The 18014-nt window shown below is 37.0% G+C and overlaps 1 protein-coding gene across 1 annotated transcript in view; it reads right to left on the reverse strand.

The window, feature by feature from the left end:
- ADGB (androglobin) overlaps window positions 1–18014 on the reverse strand; it is a 168107-nt gene that overhangs the window by 75136 nt on the left and 74957 nt on the right. The window contains exons 11-13 of the mRNA XM_047102658.1: window positions 14274–14448; window positions 10238–10328; window positions 5326–5455 (exon numbers count right to left, since the gene is read on the reverse strand). Coding sequence (XP_046958614.1) covers window positions 5326–5455; window positions 10238–10328; window positions 14274–14448 — 396 coding nt within the window. The remainder of the gene's footprint in view (window positions 1–5325; window positions 5456–10237; window positions 10329–14273; window positions 14449–18014) is intronic.

The raw sequence follows: 18014 nt of genomic DNA on the forward strand, positions 1-18014 counted from the left end.
AAAAGTCTGCAAATGATGCATCCGAGAAAAGGGTAGCATCAAGAATATATAAAGAACTTATGTAAAGAACAACAGAAAACAAACGAATTAATTTAAAAATGGGCAAGGGACTTAAGTAGATATTTACCCAAATAAGATAAACAAATGACCAACAAGCACATGAAAAGATACTCAACGTCACTAATCATTAGGGAAATGCAAATCAAAGGTATAATGAGATTCAACCTCATACCCATTATGATAGCTACTGTTATAAAAAAATAAATAAATAAACAGGCATGGGTGTTGGTGAGGACGTGAGGAAACTGGAAGTCTTGTGCACTTCTAGTGAGAATATAAAATGAAAAACAGTATTGCAGCTCCTGAAAAATAAAAGTTGATTTAATATGTGACTCAACAAGTCCTCGTTTGGATAAAAACCCAACAGAATTGAAAGCAGTGTCTCAAGGAGATATTTGTATACCTATGGTCGTATTAGCATCATGCACCCAGTGTCCATTGTTGGCTTAATGAATAAACAATGTGATATACATATATATGTATATATACTATTCCATCATATTATATACTATTATATATATATACACACACATATGAATGACACATGCTACAACATGGGAAGGACTGTGGGAACATTATACTAAATGACATAAGCCAGTCACAAGCATATAAATACTGTATGATACCCCCTTATATAAGGCACCTAGAGTAGTCAAATTCATAGAGACAAAGTACGATGGTCGTTCTAAGGGACCGAGAGAAGGGGGAATGAGAAACTGTTTAATGGGTATAGAGTTTTAGTTTTGTAATGTGAAGTAAGATCTGAAGATCGGTTGCACAGCAATGTGAATGTACTTAACATTGTGTTGAGAAGAAGGAACTCTCCAAGAAACAGTATTAAGAAAAATCATCCATGGGGCGCCTGGGTGGCGCAGTCGGTTAAGCGTCCGACTTCAGCCAGGTCACGATCTCGCGGTCCGTGAGTTCGAGCCCCGCATCAGGCTCTGGGCTGATGGCTCAGAGCCTGGAGCCTGTTTCCGATTCTGTGTCTCCCTCTCTCTCTGCCCCTACCCCGTTCATGCTCTGTCTCTCTCTGTCCCAAAAATAAATAAAAAAAAAAAAAAAAAAAAAAAAAAAAAAAAAAAGAAAAATCATCCAGACTGAATAAATCCTCCAGGAAACACTATTAGGAGAAATTATCCAGGTTGAATGGATTCATGGAGTACCCAGCACAGTTCATGAAAAAGACTCATACCAAGGCCAATCACTGCAAAGTTTAATTATTCCAAGAATGAAAAGATGGTCTTTGAGATGGCAGAGAGTCACATACAAATGATCAAGAATCCCAGTGTCATGTGTATTCTCAAGGACAATGCTTATATTTCTGTAAATACATTGGAGAATGCTACTAAGATCAAGATAATTTACAAATTCATCCCCTCACACAGTTAACATAGTTAACTATTCTTCTTTGCATGTGTGGGCGGGGGGAGGGGACATTCGGTTAAGTTAAAAAAGAAAAGAAAAAGAAAAAGAAAACCAATGCTTAAAGGTAGAAGACAAGGGATTAAGGAAAGGGATTAAGGGAGAACTTCAAAATTCTAAAGGAATGATTTCTAATCTAAAATCTATATCCCACCAAAATATAAATCAGGTGGAGGGTGGATTATAGATAACTGCAAGCACATCAATTCTCATAATTTCCAATTCTCATAAATCTTTTCCCAGAAGTTTTGGAAAATGCAATTCACCAAAATTAGGTTTTAACCTAGAAACATAGTTTCCAGAAAACAAGAAATCCATCACAGAGAGACAAAAGGAAGTCTCAAGATGACGGGTGTAAGGTTCCATTCATTTGAACTGTAGGAAGAAAGCAAAGGATTCTGGGGTGGGGAGGTGTCTCCAGGAACATAACTGGCACTTAAAGAAAACCTAAGGTGTTTGTGTGCCAAACAGTCTTTAGAGGGATTTTCTTTTCCTTCCTTTCTTCCTCCCTCCTTTCTCTCTCCCTTTCTTTTTCTTTCTTTCTCTCTTTCTTTCTTTCTTTCTTTTTCTTTCTTTCCTTCCTTCCTTCCTTCCTTCCTTCGTTCCCTCCTTCCTTTCTTTTCTCTCTTTTCTTTCTTTCATTCATTATTTGGGAAGGTTTACTAATATGTCATAGAAAAGTAACCAAATGATGGGGTGCCTGGGTGGCTCAATCGGTTAAGTGTCTGACTCTTGATTTGGTTCAGGACATAATCTTATGGTTCATGGGCTCAGGCCCACATCAGGCTCCATGCTGAAAGTGTAGAGGCTGGTTGGGATTCTCTCTCTCTGTCCCTCCCCTGCTCCTGCACACTCATTCTCTCTCTTCCTAAACAAACAAACACACAAACTTGAAAACAAAAAAAAAGTAACCAAATGAAAAAACACCATAATTAGCTTGTACAAAAATCTATGTAAGAAATGTTTTTGTATTTGCCTCCACAGTAATAATCCTCAAATAACTAGAATATCAATTCAACAAAGACTTCTGAAATTTAAAAAAAAACCTGCAAGAGAGAGGAAAGCAGAGGTGTGTGATGGTGAGTGAAGACAGGAGTACTGTATCCTTATCTTCCACAACAAGGGATAATATCTAACTTGATAGATAAAGAAATAACAAAATCCCATCATTCAATAAACACATAATGGTGTCTGCCATGTGCTAGAAATTTTCACTAGTGATGAAAGAAAAACAGTGTATTATAAAGTCATCGTCTCTGCCTTCATAAGGCCTACTATTTAGAAATGTAGAGATACAGGAACATCTGGGTGGCCCAGTCCACTGAGAGGCCAATTCGATTTTGGCTCAGGTCATGAGCTCTAAGTTGTGGGATAGAGCCCTGGGTAGGGCTCTGCACTGAGCATGGAGTCTGCTTAAGATTGTATCCCTCCCTCTCCCTCTGGCCCTCCCCTGATGCATGCTCTCTCTCTCTGTCTCTCTCTCTGTCTCTCAAAAAATAATAAATAAATAAATAAATAAATAAATAAATAAATAAATAAATAAATAAATAAAATAAACTAGTTTTAAAAAAGAAATGTAGAGATAAACACCAGAAGAAACACAAATAAAATAAAAGTGATTGACTCTGGAGAGAAAGACTAAGGAATGAGGAGGAGTAAGACAGGTTGGCTATTTTTATGTTTTGGGTACTTTTTGACTTTTTAAAAATACTGCACGGAATAGATTAAAACTTAAAGAAAAACTTTAAAAGTGTGAAAAATCTATTCATTCTCTTTATGAGATTTCTCATTTGTTAGTCTGCTTTTCAACTAATACTAAAAAAATGTGTTTACCTCTATGCAATGGCCTGCCCCACAAGTTATCTTATGCCATCTACAGAGGTTGGTAGAAATGAACTGTGATTCATTCACATAATGAAATATTATGCAATTTTAAGAATAAAGACACTCTTTAGGTATAGATAGGAAATTTTCACCTGTACATATTCAGTAAAAACTTTTTTGTTTGTTAAATTTTGAATAGAAAAAGGGGAGGTGATGAATTATTGTGTGTTTCTTTGCATTTGCACAAAGAAACACCGAAAGTGTCCTACAGAGGGCAGAGCAGTGAAAATGGAGAAGTACATGAATGGAAACAAGACCTCTTAATGTATGCCTTATATTTTTATTTTTTAACATGTTAATATATTACCTTTTAAACAACAACTACCTTTTTACAGCCACCACACTGGCAGAAGTTGAAATATCAGACACTGTAAGTGTTGGCCAGGATGTGGTGTGAAGAAAATGCTTATCCAGGGCTGACAGAAGTGGATATTGATACACCTGTATTGGAAAATTGTTGGGCATTTTGTTGTGATGTTAAATGGGTAAATGCCCTATGACCCAACAACTATACTGCCAGATTCACATCCTGGAGCAGGGATTCCTAGCCTAGTGTCCTTTGGGACTCATTGTTAAGATTTCAGGAATCCGTGAACATGGATGGTTGAAAAAATTCATCTTTAACCCAAGTTCAGCATTTTCCTCCATTATCAATTTATCAATGCAGGTGAGTAGCCACAATGTGGTTAACAATAATTGTGACTTTACACACAAAAGAAATCACAGTACCCTACGTATCATTAGAATTGCGAATATAAAAAAAAAAAAAAAAAGAATTGCAAATATCCTAAATTGTGACATGTGTTGATCAGTACTCTGAAATTACACAGTTATGAGGCCCACTGTCAGGTTTTAAGTGGCTACATCTTACTCTCTATGGATACTCTCACGACCTGTAGCTGCCCAATCATACTATACTTAGCAGGCAACTATACTTAGCAGTCATTCCACCCCCAGACAGCAAAGTTGTGTGTCCTCACAGTGCTAACACACACAGCTGTTTTGCTTTCCACTATTCCCTATCATCAATAGTCAACTAATACGCAGACACAGATTAGTTGTCGTCATTGTGTGTTAAAGTTTTTAAAAAATTGGCAAAGGGACCCATCGTCCGTAAAAGATTACAAACCCTGGAACTAAGGAAACTCTTACACATGCATACAGGGACAGCAAAGAATAGTCATGGTATTACTGCTTACAATAGTAAGAAACATGAAGTGGGGCGCCTGGGTGGCTCAGTCGGTTGAGCGTCCAACTTCAGCTCAGGTCACGATCTCACACTCCATGAGTTCGAGCCCCATGTTGGGCCCTGTGCTGACAGCTCAGAGCCTGGAGCCTGCTTCAGATTCTGTCTCCCTCTCTCTCTGACCCTCCCCCATTCATGCTCCGTCTCTCTCTGTCTCAAAAATAAATAAAAACACTTAAAAAAATTAAAAAAAGAAACATGAAGCAGTGAATATAACCATCAACAATGTGAAAGATAAAAAAAAAAAAAACAGTAGGTTGGTTATCCATTAAATACCTTCAACCAGTGAAATGAATTGAATGAACTGTGACACGCAGCAAGAGACAAATCTCAGAATTGATGTTAAGTGAAAGGAGTCCCAGAAGAATTAATATGAATCCATTCAGATAAAATTATATAGCAATTAAACTAAGGTTATATTGTTTATAAACATATACATAATTGGAAAAATTAGAAGAGTATGAGGTTGGTTAATGACAAACTCTGAATGGCAGAGAGGAGATGCTACCTGGAAGAGACACGCAGAGGACTGCTATGAATATGGCATTTTCTAATCTAGATGATAGATACGTAAAAAGCTTATTTTCATGGTATTCTTTATTCTGTTCAGATGCATGTCATACATTGTTTGGTGTATAACATATTTCACAATTTAAGAAAAAAACATTTATGATTAAGAATTGGGCCAATAATAAGAGTAACATAGTTACCTGAGATACCGTTCCTGTCAACTGAATTAAGTCTGGCTGGCTAAAGGTGATGGTTTCATCATTTTCGGTAAGGGAAGATAAACCAGATCCTGGAGGTACCCCTTTCTTGATAAAATATTGCACAAAATGACTAATAAAAGAAAAAAAAAACAACCTCTGTTACCTTAATGTCTTGCTTAAAGTTATAACTGCATTTTTTATTGAGGCATAATTGCTGTATAACATTATATTAGTTTCAGGTGTACGACATGATGATTTTACATTAACATGTATTGTAAAATGATCATATGTCTAGTTAACAACCATCACCATACATAGTTATCATTTTTTTCTTGTAATGAGAACTCTTAAGATTTACTCTCTTAGCAGCTTTCAAATATGCAATACATATTGTTAACTATAGTCATCATGCTGTACATTACATCTCATGACTTATTTATTTTATAACTGGAACTTTGTACATTTTGACCCCCCCCAGCCCTTTACCCATGTCAGCCACCCCTTATCTCTGGCAACCACCAATCTGTTCTCTGTATCTTGGGTGTTTGTTTTTGTTTTTGAATTTTTAGATTCCACATGTAAGTGAGATCATACGGTATTCATCTTTCTCTGACTGCCTTATTTCACTTAGCATAATGCCCTCAGGGTCCATCCATGTTGTCATAAATGGTAAGATTCCCTTCTCTTTCATGGCTTAATGCCATTGCATTGTATATTAAATAACAGCAGTTTAGTCAAGAGAAATTTCTGATTTTGTTCATTTCATCATCTCATCAATTTGCATCCAATAACAAATTTTTATTTCATATTAAAAACCTTGACTTGCTTTCTGTACTCTGAAGAAGTATCTCTATCAGTCAACGCACTGCTGTAAAAATTTTCTAGAACACTGTTTTAAAACTATGGTGGTCATCTTTAAATGTTGATGATCAGAACAAAGGAATTTTACATTTAGACTTGATTTAACTCAGCATCAGAGTAATGTATCAGTGAAATAGGGCTCAGAGTAAGAAATTGTGAGTCTTGAGCACTTCAGTTTATAACTGTGGCACTCTTACTAGCTACTCAAGGGTACAGGATTTCCTTTCAAGTAATTACTGATAAGACCTTGAATCGCCATTGTCATACCTTGAAGTTTATAGGCACAATAAAAAGACATTGTTATAGCACATATATTTTACTTTAAGTGTTTGTCAACGATAAAATTAAATTTCATGTATACAGTCTTCCTAAACTTCTTTTTTCCTTTGCGAATGTTTAGTGAAAGTTCTTAATTCACAAGCTAAGCATCTCTGATTTACCTGAAGCTGACGCTAGAGGGTAGCACAGACATATTTGTTGTGAGGCTCTGAATGGCTTCCACTTGGCCAGGAGCCAAGAATGGGCAACTCTGGGATGTTGCTACAGAGGTAGTGTTCCAGGGAAAGGCACTTGTGATCGCAGTCGCTCTCAAGGGCTCGCCAAAAAAGGGCTTGCACTCATATTGACCTGAGAACTCTGACTGCACAGCAAAGCTGGACAAGGGACATTTCTTTCTTGTACAATAAAATGTCATTCACATGTCTTTGTTTTTGGCTCTGGCAGATTGAATAAATATGTCAGGAAATTCATAACAGAGTCAAACAGTGAATAGATTAGTTGAATCTAATCAGGTGCCAAAGTCACCTAGATTTGGTTTGTAGACTTCCGTCCACCTTGACCAGATAATAAAGCTGAAGGAAAATATAAGAAAATAGAGTAAGGGAGTAACTCAGGGAGTTCAGGTTATGAAACCAACCCATATGTGGTGCCTACTGGCACAGAGATTCTAGAAATTTGGGAGTGACATTTTGAATTGTGAGGAAATTTCTCCTGGTGGTCTGCAGCTCTCAAAAATCCATAAAATCTCTGGTTAGTATGAAACCTCAATCAATTGAGAGACAGCAAAAAGGGATTTGAAATGGAAAAAAGCATCATCTTAGTGGGTAATATTAAGTATGAAATTAATTAGAAAAATTATGAAGCACTAAAATTTTTATGTTAAGTTTAGGAAAATTCTATGTATATGTGCTATTTTGTATTTCTAGCATATGAAAGAATTTAGCATGTTACATAATGCAGCAAATTAGGCTTTAAAATCTATATAGCATATTTAATTTTAGTTTTATGATTATGTTACAAGGTATAAGAAAATTTGGGTTTATAAAAACTAATGGTAGGTATAGGAAAAATTAAGTTTCTCAAAATATGTGAATTTGATTATTTGACCTTAAAAAAAATTTTAATGTTTATTTATTTTAGAGAGAGAGACAGAGTGCAAGCAGGGGAGGGGCAGAGAGAGAGGGAGGCACCAAATCTGAAGCAGGCTCCAGGCTCTGAGCTGTGAGCACAGAGCCCAACATGGGGCTCAAACTCACCAACAGTGAGATCATGACCTAAGCCAAAGTCGGATGCTTAACCCAATGAGCTACTCAGATGCCCTGGTTATTTGAACTTTTATAATGATTTAAATACTTTGCAAGATTTTATTTGCTATGATTTTTGGCTTTTAAAGTACTTAAAGAGATAACAAAATATAATGATATTGTAAATGCCATTTAAAATGTTTAAATAGGGGCACCTAGGTGGCTCAGTTGAGCATCCAACTCTTGATTTCAGCTCAGATCATAATCTCACAGTTTGTGAGTTCAAGCCCCACATCAGGCTCTGAGCTAAATGGAGGATTCTCTCTCTCTCCCTCTCTCTCTGCCCCTCCCTTGCTTTCTCTCTCTCAAAATAAATAAACTTAAAAAAATTTTTTTTAATGTAGAAATAAATTCAGAAAACTAAATTTATTTAAAACTTTAGTGGAAATTAATAGATTTATGTATAACAAAATTTTATTAAAAGTTAAAATTAGATTTATAAATTCGTAACAGTAACAAATTTTTTAAATTAAAGTAGCAGCACACTGTCTTTTTGGTTTATAGAGCTGTCTTTCAACGCTTGACATTGCTGACTGCCAATGACTGTCCTGTGTTAGGGCTGCCTAGGGGTCCCTCCTAACCCCCTCTCAGTGCTAAATTGTTGATGCATAGAGTTGACAGGAGCCTTAAAAGGAAACGATTGGAAGAATATCTCTAACATTTTCAACTTATAGAGTTCATAAAATGTAAATTGACTGGCTCTGAAAGTAAAACCATACAACGAACTGCCTTCTGATCTCAATTTTGACTGCTTTACTTCATCCGCTTACATTCTGGTCATGGATTTTAATACGTCCAAAGAAGGCTAACCTACGTCTAATGGCCACAGTGTGACCGATAATATAAACCATTCAAAATGTTCACTAAAGTTTTATTTAAGTTTAAAATACATTCAAACAAGGAGCAAATCATAAATGCGAACCTTGTTGAAAATCTCAAAGCAAGCACGGCCATATCACCATTATGCTGATCAAGGGACATTATTGTTGCCAGTGCCCCATGAGTCCTGCGGGATAGGTCTCCCAACCACGGCCAGTCCTGCTCACCACAGAAAACTATTCTCCTGACTTCCAACACCATAGATTGCTTTTGAGTTTTCTTCTCATAATGAACGTTAATAGAATCCTTAAAAGCAACCCATGTACTTTTTACACCAGGCTTCTTTGGTCTAATATTTTGTGTGTGTGACATTCATCCATGTTGGTTTGTGAGGCAGCATTTCTTTCACTGTCTGCAGGTCACTGTATCTGATTTGTCTTCGGTTTCACTGGGATTGGGTCCAGCTGCACTTTTCTCTGTGTTTACTTGCTGGATTTCAGAACTTCCTGAATCTTGACTTGAGGGTTTTTTTTTTCTTACTTTTGGGATATTTTGCCATTATATTTTTAGTTTTTGACTATTCTCCCATCTCTCTATCCTCTATTTCTGAGACCCACTTGGAAGTATGTTGGTCCTTTTCAACATAGTATGTTTTTACTATACATTTCCCTTTCTTTCTTTCTTTCTTTCTTTCTTTCTTTCTTCCTTTCTTTCTTTCTTTCTTTCTTTCTTGTCTTTGTGCTTCAGTCTGGATATTATCTCTGATCTATTTTCCCTTTTGCTAACTGTCTTTTTTAGCTGCATCTAATCTCTGATGAAATACGTCCATTGAATTCTTAGTTTCGGTTATTATTGTATTCCTTGAATTATTGAATTCCTAGAATTCCTATTTAATTTTTTAAAAACTTTTCACATATTATATTTATTTTTATGTATTACAACTTCGTTGATGGGTAATTGAAGTACAATATCTGCAAAATTCAGAGTATAAATTTGGTAATCTTTGACACATGCATATGTCTATGTATTACTTATGCATGGCTGCTTAAAAAATTACCACACTTTGAGTGGTAATAATCATCACTTCCACTCATATCACTCACTATTTCTTCACATTATTACTATTTGTTGACTTCCTGTTCCCTTATCTGAACTCATTAGAAATTTTAGATCCAGGATGTTAGTCTTTCTTTCGTTGTCATATTCAAATATTAATATATTTGGATTTCTCCTCCTCCTTTTACTTCTTTATTTTCTTTGTTGTTCTATTTAGGGTTTCTTCCTCTAAAAGTAACATACTTCATCTCCCTAGTTTCTATGAGAATCATCTGATCTTACAATTTAAGTATCAGATAATAACCAAAAGCATTTGTTAGTGCTAATGTTTAAGGTTCAACAAAATCCTTCACTGTTCTAAAACAGTAGCCAAGGCTGTAAAGCCAGACATATTAAAGCTTTATTTTAATTGATTCAGAATTTATCTTAGCTACTTATTACTGTGGGGAAAAGAATCTAAGATTATTGTTTTCTTGCAATCACTGTCACCAAAGCATAATTGTCAGACAATTTGTCTCACAGTTGTGAGACAATTCACAAACACTTCATTTGTCAACCAGATGTATTTGTGGGAAAGAATGTGATATACTTACGTTTCTGTTGGAATTGTAAACGGATTCATCCTATAATTCAAAAACGGACTTGAAATTTCAAGAAACTGTTCGGGCTTCTTTATTATTGTTTCTAAAAGAAAAATTCTCTATTATTGATTCTTTTCATTGGTTCTATAAGATCTAGAAGATTCTAAAAGAATCTAAAAGATAATTATTGATTCAGTATGATACACTTTTGTTTTTTAATCTTCTAAAATTAAATGCATAATTTAACATCTACTGCAGTGCTGATGAGATTAACTGTCTACCCAGCAAACCTACAATGTGAAACATTGTCTTATTATTACTGGACATTCATTGCTACTTCTTTAAAAGTTTTTCACTAAAAACTGTTCTTTTAGTTAACCTCTGCAACACAAATGCTCAAATATGAAGAAAAAATACAGACTAATATCTGGATATGGTACTAGAACCAAAAATGTAACAAAGTCAAGGTCATGGGAAGGAAAGAAAGCATTAGATCAAGAAAGACTTTGTGAATACTCCTAAAGGAGTCTGAAGCCAATATAGAAGTAAGAAGTTCTCAGTGGAGGGGCACCTGGGTGGCTCAGTGGATTGAGCTTCCAAATCTTGATTTTGGCTCAGGTCATGATCTCACAGTTTGTGGGTTTGAGCCCTGCATCAGTCTCTGTGTTGACAGTACTGGGCATGCTTGGAATTCTCTCCCCCCCTCCCCGTCAAAATCAATAAAGAAACATTAAATTTTTTTTTTACATTTATTTATTTTTGAGTGACAGAGCACAAGTGGGGGAGGGGCAAAGAGAGAAGGAGACACAGAATCCGAAGCAGGCTCCAGGCTCCGAGCTGTCAGCACAGAGTCCAACGCGGGGCTCGAACTCACAAACCATGAGATCATGACCTGAGCCAACTGAGCCACCCAGGTGCCCCAATAAATAAACATTTTAAAAAAAGAAATCCTCAGTGTATACGGAACAGAGCTCAAGCACTAACATGGTGATCACAGGAATTAAGCATTAGAGATGATTAGTTTAATAAAACTGCTACAATGGAAAGGATGCCCACTGGAGAAAAATAAGAGAAACTCTGAATGTGCACATAACTTCTCTGTGCTTATTCTGTGGTAAGCTCTCAAATGATCTCTCTCTCTCGCGCGCGCGCGCCCTGTCTTGCTGTCTCTCTTTCTATTTCCTATTATTTTTCACCTTAAATATTAAACCCAATAGATAGAAGAAAGACAGTTATGGGGTGAGCCTTGAGGTGGGACACCATAGGTTGGGATCCTACCAATTTTAGATTTTCTTCCCCAGTTCACCCTAAAGCCATCATGCAGCTAGAATTATACCACAGTCAGTATCAAAATCAGAAAACACCTGTATGTTCAAGATTTTCCCCTTTATTCAGCTATTCTTTGATGCATTTTAGAGCAAAGATTTTCTCTCAAGCATCATGTGCATGCTGATCTTTGGTTCAGAAGGACAGAGAACAGGAAAGAGGATAGAAAGGATGGAGGGAGGGAGGGAGGGAGGGAGGAAAGAATGGAAATTGCAAAGTTCCTGTATCCCAATGCAGCAGCTGGCAGGCACCAAAAGTCAACTGCAGAAGCTCCAAGAAAGTAAAGACTGAAATAATCAAGCAAGAGAGAGAGGGGGCAGATAGGCTTGATAAACAAACAAACAAACAAAAACAACAAACCTGACCTTTTCTTCTTTCCACCCAAACCAGATATTTCTTTAGTCTTTGTTCTTTTCTGGCAAAGACTGAGCGTGTTGTGCTAGAAAATCTTTGCTACCAGCCGTACTGCTTGTATCATGTAGGCAAGAAGCAAAGGCGAGGAAAATTACATGGTTACAGTTGTTAATTTATATTCTAAAAACATGTAAATTATGGTTGAAAGTAGGAGGCAGGGAACAGGTAAGTCTTTCAATCCATGTGACCATTGCAGTTGTAGAATCCTGAGCACCACGGAGACTTCCATACTGCATTGTGACCAAGATAGGGTTCCCTGGTCCCCCGCCATGAGGAATCAGCAACACTTGCATTGGTATCAGGAGCCACAGCAGGTGCCACCAATAGGGGTATAAGCCTTGGTGCACGGGACCGAACCCTTAGAGCATACTCTTTGTTTGGTTTTTAATGTTTATTTATTTTTGAGAGAGAGAGACAGAGAGAGAGAGAGAGACAGAGCATGAGTGGCTGAGGGGTAGAGAAAGGGAGACACAGAATCCGAAGCAGGGTCCAGGCTCCGAGCTGCCAGCACAGAGCCTGACGCTGACGCCAACTGGAACCCACGAAACGTGAGATCGTGACCTGAGCTAAGGCAAGTGCTTAACTGACTGAGCCACCCAGGTGCCCCGCTTAGAGCATACTTATAAGCTTCACGGCGAAGCCATCGGTAAACGGGCTCTAGGTATGTTCAAGGTGGCTTTGCCTTCATTGCGCATTCAGGTAACGGGCCTGTGAACATAGCCTGTAATGCAGTAACCTCTAGAAGGTGGTATACTGTGGCTGGATGAATACAATTAGAAAATCATGAGCAATTAGCAAAGACAAAGGGAGAAAGTGCAAAATCAAGAAAACAAACACAAAAGACATACTAAAGAAAGCTTTTTTGAACAAAGACAATTTAAGCTTTTTGGAATAAGAAATATATATATATATATTTCAAATATTTGAAAATATATTCAAATATATGTATTTGAAATATATATATATATATTTTAAAAAATATATGTATATTTCAAAACCAAGAGTTGTACCCTTAACCAACTGAGCCACTCAGGCGTCCTATAGGCCATAATTTTTAAATTATAAGTTTTCGTTCTTCTTTAATCCCATCTCATGCATCTGCTTTAGAATTGAGTTTCTTTTAATGCTCTCACTCATTTCTTTTGCCATTCAAACTTGGTACTTATGAAATACTGGAATCAGAATGAAGACTTGGAAAGAACAACATTGAAGGAGTAAAGACTGAGATTTGGATTACGAAGAAGTTGGAAGTAAACTGAGAATAAGAACAAGGTGGGCAGGACGCTGAGGCTGCTTTGTCTTTTAAATGTCCAGCTTTTCATCTGGGATCAGATCATGATCTCACAGTTCGGTTCCGAGATCGTGTCTCCTGTAGGGCTTTGTGCTAACACTGCAGAGCCTGCCTGGTATTCTCTTCCTCCCTCTCTCTCTGCCCCTCCCCCACTCATGCTCTCTCAAAATATATAAACTCAAAAAAATGATCAAAAAGTTAAAAAAAAAAGAACTAGGTGAGCACAGTCCCCCACCCCACCCTGAGCCCACATGAACCTCTTTATTTCTAGCACAACTACCATTCACGGTGGCTTATGACAGTATTCACACAGGGGGAGTCCAAGAATGAAGTTATATCCCTATATTCTAAATAAGGGTCAGTTTCTATTCTAAATATAAATCAGTTAATTCAAAGACTATGTTCTACAGGGCACTCTAGAGTGATTTCACACCAGGGGCTTAAATATGTTACCTAAGTTTTTAAATGTTATTTGCTACAAACCATTTTCTATCACAATAATGACAATACCCTCACCCAAAGAATGGTCTGGATATATCTTATCAGTTTAGATGTGAACCAAACTATTCAGCTTCTGAAATGTGGAGAATTAACCCTTTAAAAACATAAAATTTAGGGGCACCTGGGTGGCTTAGTAGGATTAAGTGTCTGACTTTGGCTCAGGTCATGATCTCACAGTTTGTGAGTTCGAGCCCCGCGTTGGGCTCTGTGCTGACAGCTCAGAGCCTGGAGCCTGCTTCGGATTCTGTGTCTCCCTCTCTCTCTGCCCCTCCCCCATTCATCCTCTCTCTCTCTCTCTCTCTCTCTCTCTCTCTCTATCTCTCACTCCCCCCTCTCAAAAATAAATAACACTAAAAAAATTAAAGACATAACATTTAGATATAAAATTAAAAGTAGGCTTTAGGTATAATTTTGGGTAGCTTGCCTTGATAGATGTATTCCATTACAAATTCAACTGTTAGACCTACAGATAGAGAAATGGTAATCAGAAAGATTTCTAGACAACATGACCCATACCTTGAGCTTCATCTGTTATAACAGTTTCCTTTTTTTGACGAAACATTTTCCAGGCAGGTATGGGAGGTGGCTTTGGAGGTGCTATGAGAGGGCAAGACCTAGTTCTAGTCACCAGCACAGGATGGCTACAGATATGGGAAAGTCCATATTCTCTCAGCTTCTCGGCAGAATCAGCCTAAAGAGTGGAAGGCACATTTAAAAGGATATGTGCAATAGCCTTATGCATAAAAAATACTTTCTGTCATTATGAAAATGCTGTTACCACAAGAAAGTAGTAATAAAGGAACAATAACCCATATTTCTACCTCCTAACATAAATGTGAGTACCACTGGCATTTCTTGTCATGTTTTTTTTGCCCCAGAGACCCCTATCTACTGATTTACAAAATGAGAGACTTGAGAGACTTGAACTAGAAGCCACTCTTCAGTTCTAAAAGTTTAAGATGTTCTGAGATTGAAAAAAAATCTCAGCACCTCAGTTTGGCCCAACATTAATCAACCATTACTATTCTAAGTTAAAGCTTTTTTTTTTTAATATGAAATTTATTGTCAAATTGGTTTCCATACAACACCCAGTGCTCATTCCAACAGGTGCCCTCCTCAATGCCCATCACCCACCCACCCCCTCCCTCCCACCTCCCCATCAACCCTCAGTTTATTCTCAGTTTTTAAGAATCTCTTATGGTTTGGCTCCCTCCCTCTCTAACTGTTTTTTTCCCTTCCCCTCCCCCATGGTCTTCTGTTAAGTTTCTCAGGATCCACATAAGAGTGAAAACATATGGTATCTGTCTTTCTCTGTATGGCTTATTTCACTTAGCATCACACTCTCCAGTTCCATCCACGTTGCTACAAAAGGCCATATTTCATTCTTTCTCATTGCCACGTAGTATTCCATTGTGTATATATACCACAATTTCTTTATCCATTCATCAGTTGATGGACACCTAGGCTCTTTCCATAATTTGGCTATTGTTGAGAGTGCTGCTATAAACATTGGGGTACAAGTGCCCCTATGCATCAGCACTCCTGTATCTCTTGGGTAAATTTCTAGGTTAAACCTTTAATAACAGTGCTTAATATGTGAAGGTTGTGTCTGTTCGTTTATTTGTTTGTTTAGTCACCAGAACGGCTACATAGTTTTAAGGAAAAAATCCACTACATGTAGTGTGTGAGGTCCATGAGGTGATAAGCCAGTGCCTTGTCTATGGCTCATGCCTTCACCCTCCAACAGAAGCTCTCCCACAGGAAATCCCCATGATCTCTGCGGACAATGGAGCCTTTCACAGAAGGGCAGAGGAGAGAGGCTGCCCTAAATCCTGCTAAATCAAGTCATTGTCTGGGACGATGCTTCCCATATTCGACTGTTCAGATATCCTGAAGCCACGCTGCTTTGGCACAATTCAGTATCATATTTAAGCAGAACTTCAGTTACTAACTGATAGCTGAAATATGCCATAAGAAATCAAAAGTCTGCGAAAGTTAAAGTAATATATTCTGTCGCCAAATTCTGGCATTCACAGTCTAAATGTTGAAACATTTAAAGTAAAATAAAATAACTACATTTAAGTCAGTTTTGCCAGTAACTACTTTTCTTCCTAGTGACTTTGCATCATTGATTTCTATGCAAAAAGCAATGCTTGAAAATGTACATTTATAAAGCTGTCATTTCAATTAGGACCAGAAACCCACCTATTAGCCTATTGCAAAGTATTGCCTCAGCCGGAACCTGCCTTACTTTTGTCACTGTTTTTCTATAGCTCAATGGCCACTTCTGGGAGGTGCAAAACAGGTGGGGTCACTGTCAGATAAAACAGTTCTTCAGGAATCCAGGGCTTAACTAATGACTATAATAATTAATTCATAATTGAAAGGAGACAATCAGTGCACTATTGAGTCCAGAAAAGCCACTTAAAAGTGTTTAAAGGTGCAAAATAAAGAGGAAAGTGATTCAATGTTTAAGCGGTGGGCGGGGGGAGGCCTAATAAAAAGCAGAGAGAATTGTAACATCCCTTTATTGCTCTTGTGAATGTTAGTGATTCCTTGAAAACAATTCAGAAACCTCTGGTATTATGCCTTAGAGTGGTTTAAAAATGTTTTTTTCAGAAATATTCTAAAGACTAAACCTTTTTTCTACAACTTTTGCCCTGCCAAGTTTGAAAGTTTCCCAACACTCGAGATGGGGGTTTATGGGATGACTTATTGATGTCATTTCATATAGTAACCAAGAACAGTACTATACTTTGTCTCCAGAATTGAAGCCATGCCCAAAGTAGTATTTATAAATTGAATCATTTCCAAATATCTTACTATTTAACATTTAGCGAATTTGGTCTATATATCTCTTATAATTCTTCTTATAACTGCAACCAAAGGTGTAGATTCTTTACTCTTTTTGAAGCCATAGAGCATCGGAAAATAAAATTATTTAAGGCATTTGAAAATGTAAGGTTTTGTGTCAAACAATTAAATATGGTGTTAAACACCTATTGTATTATTTGAATAATCCACAAAAGTACTAGCTTGATTTAAAGTAAGTAAGCTGATTTCTCATAGTTCATTTTAATTCCAACATACATACCATATCTCCTTTCAATTATGAATTAATTGTGACAGTCATAATCCCTGGATTCACCATGAACTGTTTTATCTCACAGTAATCCCACCTGTTTTGCACCTCCCAAAATTTCTGAATGATGTAAGTAAGTAATGCTATTGAAAATAGTTATATAGTTGATGTTGAGAAACTTTGTTAAAGGATCTCAAATTTTCTTAGATTAGAGTTTGAGGCAGAGAGAGACTTGGAATAGTAAAAATTCATTCAGGTGAAACCTTAGGTAAGGACTTAAGAAACATTTTTTAATAATTTATGTGTAGACTTAAATTAGAAACTTCCTTGCCCATAAGGCTTGTTCATTCCTCTGCCCCCTCCCACTCCAAACATCTTGTTTCTATTTATTTATTTTTTTAAAGTAAGTTCTACCCCCAGCGTGGGGCTGGATGGAGTTCATTATCCCAAGACCAAGAGTCAAATGCTCTACAAGGGAGTCAGCCAGGCACCCTTCAAACATTCTAAAAGTAGGAGTTTGAGCAAGTGGGTAGCTTTCTTAGAACTTGCAGATCGCACATTTAAATAAAATTAAAACAATTTAGAATATCCAAGAACAAGAAGATGGGGAATAATGTGGGGTAATTCATGGCATCCTGTTCCTTTCCAAGTTTACTTTTTCTTGTATTCTAGACCAATTCTTTCAAAAAATGTAAAGTATTGACTTTATTTTAAATGTTGGTCTCATTGTCTTTGGGGCTATAATTTTTAGCAGTGTACTCCATTTAACAAAGTGCCATTAGAATACAATTATTTTAGTTGGTTTATCTTTAAAACATTGTGTCTCATTCTATTCTGATTTTGACCAAGAGAACAAGATCAGGCTATCAGCTAATGTAAAAGAATCAGCAGGCAAGTTAGGGAGACAGTGAGGTTATATAACCAGTTCATCATAGCCTTGAAGTTCATTTTTTTAATATTAGTTTCAGGTGTACAATATAGTGATTTAACAGTTCACCCAGTGCTCAGCACAAGTGCGCTCCTTAATCCCCATCACTTACTTCACCCAAGAAATAGACTCTTAAGTACAGAGAACAAACTGATGGTCACCAGAGTGGAGGTAGGTAGGGGGATGGGTGAAACAGTTCATTTAATTATTGTTACAGATATTGGGTTAGTTCCTGAATCTCTGGACC

This window comes from Lynx rufus, unplaced genomic scaffold, assembly GCF_022079265.1.
Source record: "Lynx rufus isolate CCGP_SWC_20201006 ecotype Redwood Valley unplaced genomic scaffold, mLynRuf1.p SCAF_6, whole genome shotgun sequence".
Lineage (NCBI taxonomy): Eukaryota > Metazoa > Chordata > Mammalia > Carnivora > Felidae > Lynx > Lynx rufus.